The sequence below is a fragment of the Zea mays genome, chromosome 2 (assembly GCF_902167145.1).
Source record: "Zea mays cultivar B73 chromosome 2, Zm-B73-REFERENCE-NAM-5.0, whole genome shotgun sequence".
In the NCBI taxonomy this organism is placed as follows: domain Eukaryota; kingdom Viridiplantae; phylum Streptophyta; class Magnoliopsida; order Poales; family Poaceae; genus Zea; species Zea mays.
In genome coordinates, this window is record NC_050097.1 from 78,935,135 (window position 1) to 78,943,372 (window position 8,238).

The window sequence follows — 8,238 nt, forward strand, 5'->3', positions numbered from 1 at the left end:
ATTGATTTACAACAAGACGTGGGCAGATCACTTGAGACACATCCGCGCCATCCTCGCCGAACTTCACCACCATGCCCACTTCGTCAAGCGATCCAAGTGCATCTTTGGGTCACCGTCCGTGGCATACCTGGGCCACATCATCTCCGCCCAAGGTGTGGCCATGGACCCGGCCAAGGTGCAGACCATTCACGACCGGCCGACACTCCGCTCGGCACGCACGGTGCGTGGCTTCTTGGGCCTCACCGGGTACTACTGCAAGTTCGTCCAAGACTACGACAAGATTGCGGCGCCCCTCACTTCGTTGCTGAAGAAGGAGGGCTTTTCCTGGAACGACGAGGCCCAGACAGCCTTCCAGGCGCTCAAGGTGGCTGTGACGTCGGCCCCTGTGTTGGCGCTGCCTGACTTCACCTAGGGCTTCATCGTGGAGTGTGACACGTCCACACACAGCTTTGGGGCGGTCTTGCTGCAGGAGCACCATTCGATCGCCTATTTCAGCAGGCCGGTCGCGCCCCGCCACCGCGCTCTAGCAGCGTATGAGCGGGAGCTCATTGGGTTGGTGCACGCCGTGCACCACTGGAGGCCGTACCTTTGGGTGCGCGCGTTCCTCGTCCGCACCGACCACTACAGCCTGAAGTTCCTCCTCGACTAGCATCTCTCGACGATCCCGCAGCACCATTGGGTGGGCAAGCTCCTCGGCTTTGACTTTTCGGTGGAATACAAGCCGGGTGCCATGAACACCGTCGCCGACGCGCTGTCCCGGCGCGACACCAGCACGGAGGGCTCGGTCTTGGCGCTGTCCGCGCCTCGCTTCGACTTCGTTGACCGTCTTCGTCATGCTCAATGACAAGAGCCAGCCTTGGTCGCCATCCGGGATGAACTAGCAGCCGACACAAGGGGAGCGCCGTGGTCGCTGCTGGACGGCATGGTGGCGTATGCTGACTTGCTATACATCCCGCTGGACTCACCACTTCTGCTCGAAGTGGTGGCTGCTACGCACGACGACGGTCATGAAGGGGTGCAGCGGACTCTACATCGCCTCCGCCGGGACTTCTACTTCCCCGCAATGCGCCGCGTGGTCTAGGACTTCGTCCGCGCCTGCGCAATGTGCCAGCGCAACAAATCTGAACACCTGCACTCGGCGGGCCTGCTGCTGCCCCTGCCCGTTCCCCAGGCCGTGTGGTCCGATGTCGGCTTGGACTTCATCGAGGCGCTACCTCGCGTTGGGGGAAAATCGGTGATCCTCACAGCGGTCGACTGGTTTAGCAAATACTGCCATTTTATCCCACTGGCTAACCCCTATAGTGCAGAGTCCGTGGCCTAGGCGTTCTTCACCGAGATCGTTCGCCTACACGGGATCCCTCAGTCCATGGTGTCGGACTGGGACTCCGTGTTCACTTCGACGTTCTGGCGGGAGCTGATGCGACTCATCGGCCCCAAGCTGCACATGACGTCAGCCTTCCACCCGCAGTCCGATGGACAAACAGAGGTGGCCAACAAAGCCATCGTCATGTACCTCCGATGTTTCATGGGGGATCGACCACGTCAGTGGCTGTGATGGCTGCCATGGGCGGAGTACATCTACAATACGGCGTATCAATCGTCGCTCAAGGACACTCCTTTCAAGGTGGTCTACGGTAGGGACCCCCCCTCCATCCGCTCTTATGAGCCTGGAGAGACCCGGGTGGCGGCAGTGGCCAAGACAATGGCTGCACGCGAGGAGTTCCTAGCGGATGTCCGCTATCGCCTGGAACAAGCCCAGGCCATCCAGAAGAAGTTCTACGACCGCCTGCACCGACCGATCTCCTATGACGTGGGTGATTGGGTGCTGCTGCGCCTTCGCCAACAGGCTGCTTCTTCCCTGCTACAGGCACACAAGGGCAAGCTGAAGTCGCGCTTTGTCGGGCCTTACCAAGTGACCGAGTGCATCAACCAGGTGGCTGTTCGTATAGCGCTACCCCCGCGTGCCAAGCTGCACGATGTCTTCCACGTCAGCCTCCTCAAGAAGTTCGTTGGCACACCACCGGCTACACCACCTCCCCTCCCATCCACTCGACATGGGGCGGTGACTCCAGAACCTGAGCAGGCGGTTCGGTACAAGCTGGCCAAGGGTGTTCGGCAGGTGCTCATCCGCTGGAAAGGGCAGTCCACTACTGGTGCTACATGGGAGGATGTTGCAGACTTCCGCGACAAATTTCCCCAATTTCAGCTCGAGGACGAGCTGATCGTCGAGGGGGGGGGGAGAGATGTCATGTACGGTCGCACCTATAGGCGCCGTCGTGACGCCAGGAGGGCTGCGGAGCGCGCGGCCAAGGCAGGTGGCATCGTCAGTGGCTAAGTTTTGGAAAGTTAGGATCTAGTTTCCTATTGCATGCCTTAATTATAGGAGAGATTGGAGTTTCCTTTTGCATGCCTTAATTATAGGAGAGGTTGGAGTTTCCTTTTGCATGCCTTAATTAGAGGAGAGATTGGAGTTTCCTTTAGAGGAGATATTGGAGTTTCCTTTTGCAGGCCGGGCCACTGGCTATATATATATGCCGTGTAATCAGACTTGGAGGAATAAGCAAGATCAATTATCCTAAAGTTGCTCCTCTCCCTCAAATCTCTCAAGCCGCCGGTGAGAACTCCTCACGGCGAAGGCCTGGAGTGCGGCTACGAGTTACGTAGTCACGGTCCGGCGATGTTGAGCGTTGAGGCGATTGACACTTACATTGTCTTTTGTTGCAGATTGAAGCATCTGGTGGTGAGGCTATCACCTTTGGAGGAGATGTTTCAAAAGAAGCTGATGTAGAGTCTATGATGAAAGCAGTGAGTCTAGTTTGTTTACAGAAAGGAATTGTTCCATTTCACTTTTACACACCAATCTTTATTACCATGGTTTTATGATTCATTTGTTAATTGAATTAGGCTCTAGATAAATGGGGAACGATAGATGTGCTGGTAAATAATGCAGGTATGTTCCCATGTTAGATTGCACTTTGCCAGCTCCTTGTTTGATTGACTTTGTTTGGCAAATAAACAATATTTTCTTATTAGGAATTACACGAGACACATTATTGATGAGGATGAAGAAATCTCAGTGGCAAGATGTAATTGATCTGAATCTTACAGGCGTCTGCCTGTGTACACAGGTATGTTTCAATCTTTCTTTGTATATGATTTATATTTATATGCATCTTACAGCAACATATTCATTGCAGGCTGCAACAAAAGTAATGATGAAGAAGAAAAAGGTACAATCTGTCCACTCTTCAAATTGGTCAGCATGTCTCTCTGACTAATTCTGAATGCTAATTGGACTAGAACTTTGAATTTTATTTATTTACAACTGGTTTTCAGGATTTGAAAGTACAAATGAAACCTAGGATTAGAAGCATGTATGAATTATGGTAGGTAGCTGGAAAATTAGTTAGAAAAGCACCATAAGAGTTTAGTCAGGACTCTTGCAATACTCAAGTTAAGTAAACAACTGTTGCAACTCTCTTCCTCTTACAACAGTTTCCAGTTAGGAATCGGAATAGATTGAATTTCTTTCAGAAGCACAAAGAAATTACTGGCTTGTTGCATTGTTTTTTTTTTATTTTGTGTTTATGAATAGCTGAATGGATTAAAACCTTGAGAATTTAGACCAGTCAGTGACCCACATTGATAACGCATAACTATTGAGTCGTGCCTCAGTAATGGGCTGATAGTTTGTTACCATGCGTTATGTTTGTATTCTTTTGTATACTGACCTCTAAAAAGTTGTTGTAATGTATGCATTTCTATGTAAAAATGCAGGGGAAAATTATCAACATTGCATCCGTCGTTGGCCTTACTGGCAATGTTGGCCAAGCTAATTATAGTGCAGCCAAGGCTGGGGTGATTGGTTTCACGAAAACAGTTGCCAGGGAGTATGCAAGCAGAAATATCAATGTCTCAACTTTTATCTTTTCATTGTTAGCTCACTTATAACTTTGGCTAGTCTGGCTTCTGATGCAGTTCTGAATATTCATGCAGGTGAATGCTATTGCACCAGGGTTTATTGCATCTGATATGACTGCCGAACTTGGAGAAGAGCTTGAGAAGAAAATCTTGTCAACCATTCCATTAGGTATGCATCTTAAGCTGTCTGAACATCTGGTTCCTTGGATTGGATCTTAAGGGGGTGTTTGGTTAGAGGGAGTAAAGATTAGTCTCTAGTTTTTAGTCCCATTTAGTCCCTTTTTTGCCAAACACTAGGACTAAAATATGGACTAAAATGATTTAGTCTTTAGTCCTTCACATATGTGCTAAAAGGGACTAAACCATATTAATTCCACATTTATCCCTCGTTTAGTTCAATTGTACTAATAGCAAGAGAATGTTAAAGGCCATTTTAGTCTTCTTATGAGTCATTCAGTATATTCTTACTATTTTTAGCCTATAGAACCAAACATGTTAGGGACTAAACTTTAGTCCCCTAATTAAACTTTAGTCCCTAGACTAAAGAAACCAAACATAGTCTAAGTTGTACCCTTGGCCAGGAAGCATTTGCTACTCTTGTTTGTGACGTGACACTCCAAATATGAAAGTTACTTGCTAGTATTAAGTGGCGTTTAAATGCACTAGAGCTACTCTATTTAGGGGGTGTTTGAATGCACTAGAACTAATAATTAGTGGCTAAAATTAGTTGTGACATCCAAACACTCTAACTAATAGTTCAACTATTAGCTATTTTTGATAAATTAGTTAATAATTAGGTAGTTATTTATTAGCTAGCTAATTCCACTAACAATTTTTAGCCAACTAACTATTAGTTCTAGGACATTCTAACACTCCCTAGATAGCTAACAAATTACTAGCTAACTATTAACTAATTTACTAAAAATACCTAATTGTTGAACTATTAGCTAGGATGTTTGGATGTCTCTAGCTAATCTTAGTCACTAATTATTAGCTCTAGTGCATTCAAACACATTCCTAGTATTCTGATAGGTTGTGAAAGGAAGCTCATTCTTATTAACAGATGACAAGTGGGATCAACATACAAATTAGCAGCATAAGATAATAAGAGTTACATTGTTTTATCCTCAGAAAGACATGAAGGACAGAGTAGTAAGGAATTAGAAAGCAAAGCTGTAAACTGAAATCCACATTAAAGAATAGAGTAGTGGCTCGGGCATCATTTTATAGAACCAGAATCATTTAATTTTGGCAGAACATGCAAACAACGTATTATCATATTGCTTTGGTCCTTTTCTTCTTTTCTTTTTGGCACATTTTCCTTTTCTGACTAAGACCTTGTTCGTTTTATATCTAAACCACGTGGATTTCGGTTATTCCAATTTCATGTGGATTGGAGTGTATTGGAATAGATTGAGATAGATTTTTGTTATGGATTTAAACCGACTCAATACCACCTGATCCACATGCATTCACGGTGAAACGAAAAGCTCCATGGATTTGGGAGAAAACGAACATGGACTAAATGATTAACTTAAGGTTCATCTGTCAGACCGGTAAGCCCTAATGTTACACGTTATATTGCTACTTCTAGGGAGATATGGCCAACCAGAGGAAGTTGCAGGGTTAGTCGAGTTCCTGGCCCTTAGCCCTGCAGCTAGCTATATGACCGGACAGGTGTGTGAAACTACGAATATATATATGGCCTTGACTTATCAGGGTTTTGTTTTTGAACATTGCAACTAACCCTTCGCTACACGCAGGTGCTTACAATTGACGGAGGGATGGTAATGTAAGGTTCGAGTTGGCTTGATGCACTTCTACTTTTGCTTAACATTTAGGCGACGTTGGTTCACGAAATGTAACATAAATGATAATGATAATGATTCATATTCGAGTACCAATAGTAATAAATTTGAATAGGTCGATATCAGTTTTTAATTTGACATCTTATTACGATTGGACTTAAACAAACATGGTTTAACGTTATCGGTTATCCATTACGTTACAAATATGTGAACCAAACAACACACTAATGGTATTATACTTTCTTGTGCACGGGCGATTTTGGGCAACGGAATTAGGGTTCTCTTTTTCTTTGTACTCCCTCTGTTCTTTTTTATTTATCATATTTTAGTTTAAAAGTGAACTAACAGGCGATAAATATTCGATGGAAGCAGTAATACTCACCGTGGATAAACCAGGCATGTGGAAGTTGAAATGTGTGTTTTCATGTTATGATATGTGCCAATTCGTGGCTGATTGTTTCCTAGAGTTATCCATGATCATCGTTATTAGGGGTGGAAACGAGTCGGCTCGCTACGGCTCGCTCATGTTACGAGCCAAGCTCGGCTCGGCTCGCTCATCTCGTGAGCTTGAAAAAGCGACTCGACTCGGCTCGTTCCTGGCTCGCCGAGCCAACGAGTCTAGGCATAAACGTAAATCTTCTCTCTAAATTATAATATAAAATCTTAAAAATATTTTAAATAACATATTTTAAATTAGTAAATAAATATATCACTAATATAATATATAAAATAGATTATTTTTTATAGTAATCTCAAATAACATAAATTTATTGTCTATTTGGTACTAATATTATATGTTAATTAAGATTTTATGTAACAAATTGTTGTTGGATCGAGCCACGAGCTAGCTCGCGAGCTACACCGAACCAAGCTGACTCGCTCTTTTCACGAGCCACAAAAACAGGCTCGGCTCGGGCTTGTTTTAAGCGTCGAGCGAGCTGCTGCGAGCCTGAGCCAGCTCGTCGAGCTCGAGTTTTTTTTCCAGCCTTAATCCTTATGCTTTATCTTCAACAATTTGTAATGCCATGAACGTATCAATATTGGAGACTCCGCCAGTGACAGCCTTCTAAACCTGTGTTTCCGTCCGTTCAACCGACGGTTTCTTAGGCACTCCCATTCGGGCTGATCAAGGGGAGGGTGATTAGGATGTTAAGGGACTGGGGTTGTTGCAGAAGCTGTGACTTGTCAACGTGGGCAGGGAGGGGCACTGTCTTGGCAAAGGAGAACAAGATAGTTTGCCGGAGGTGAAGTGGATGGCGACAGCTACGCTCATGACAGCAAAGGAATTCAGCGAACAGTCCCTAATCTTGACCATGATTGAGGCGTGGAATATGGTGCAAGAGGTTTCTGATCCAAACAAGGTGCAACACAAGCTGCAGCGGTGTGCGCTATTCTTTCCTAAATGCCTTCGTAATCTGCTGCCTTACGCTACTGGTTTGTTCACGGCACAAATGCAGATACAGAGGGAATTAAGATGAATATAATATGTGGTAGTTTATATAGAGGGATATGAATGCAGAAGGTTGTCATATAGAGTAAGAGATATTGCTGACTAGACTATAAATAATGATCTAGATTAAAGATATGGAGTACCTTGCACTGCGGATAGCCTCGGGTGCGATGCCAATGTTGGTGGTGATACCTAGCAAGGTATAGGCTTAGATTCAGATCCATTCCTCCCTTCTATATAAGTGAAACTTTAGGGCTTGCTGGAGCAAGAGTAATGGAGGGGATTGAGGGGGCTAGACTCTCTCAAATTACTCTTGCTCCTAATCAAGCCATTAATCAAGCAGTTGGTAGGGAAGGTTAGCGAGGTGATTGGAGTTAATTTGAGGGTGACATCGAATGGTTGGGGGCCTGGGGCGACTTCCATAGGGCTACGGTGTCAACATGGATTCCACAAACCACTGGTGTGTTTTGTCACCCACTAGCCCTAGAAGGGAAAGACCACATACTACTCCAGGTTAAGACTGTGTCCAGCAGGTTACTCATATGGTCATCCAAACACTATTTTACGTTGTAGACCGTACTATTAGTAGAGTGTAGTTTGAAATAGAGGATGAGATAAAAGATAGGATGGTTAAGCTGCTGAAGATAGTCTAAGTATGAGAAGGTCCATGGGTTATGTGCTCACTGCGGGCTGATGTGGCATGGTCACCTGAAGTATGGAGAGTAGATGCTTGTAGAAACGAATACATGAAGAGTAGGCACCCCTGGGCCCTGAGTGAGGCCTGCGGCGAACTAGGGATGACCTCATGGGGTTGGTTGGTAGCTCAGTTGATCGTGGTTCGTGGAGGGCGCTTTGTAGAGCGTGGTACAGGTATAGGACACACTGCCTAGGCTAGAGCACCGTAGAAGTAGGATGGAAACTGATGCATTTTGCTGGGGGCTAAAATTTCTATATTGTAAGGATTTGGGTGCAGAGTTTGTATCTTTAGGTATGTGTGCGAGTTTGATTCTATCCGTCACAGGTAACGGTGCATCGTGGACTGTCCGAATCAGAGCGCGG

General features: G+C 45.6%; 1 protein-coding gene across 1 annotated transcript in view; it reads left to right on the forward strand.

The window, feature by feature from the left end:
* Positions 1 to 5,924, forward strand: part of LOC103646607 (3-oxoacyl-[acyl-carrier-protein] reductase 4-like) — a 65,107-nt gene extending 59,183 nt beyond the window's left edge. The window contains exons 4-11 of the mRNA NM_001327911.1: positions 2,725 to 2,805; positions 2,905 to 2,950; positions 3,034 to 3,128; positions 3,198 to 3,230; positions 3,778 to 3,912; positions 3,997 to 4,090; positions 5,516 to 5,598; positions 5,685 to 5,924. Of these exons, the coding sequence (NP_001314840.1) occupies positions 2,725 to 2,805; positions 2,905 to 2,950; positions 3,034 to 3,128; positions 3,198 to 3,230; positions 3,778 to 3,912; positions 3,997 to 4,090; positions 5,516 to 5,598; positions 5,685 to 5,717 (600 nt within the window). The 3' untranslated portion in view covers positions 5,718 to 5,924. The remainder of the gene's footprint in view (positions 1 to 2,724; positions 2,806 to 2,904; positions 2,951 to 3,033; positions 3,129 to 3,197; positions 3,231 to 3,777; positions 3,913 to 3,996; positions 4,091 to 5,515; positions 5,599 to 5,684) is intronic.
* The last annotated feature ends 2,314 nt before the right edge of the window (positions 5,925 to 8,238 follow it).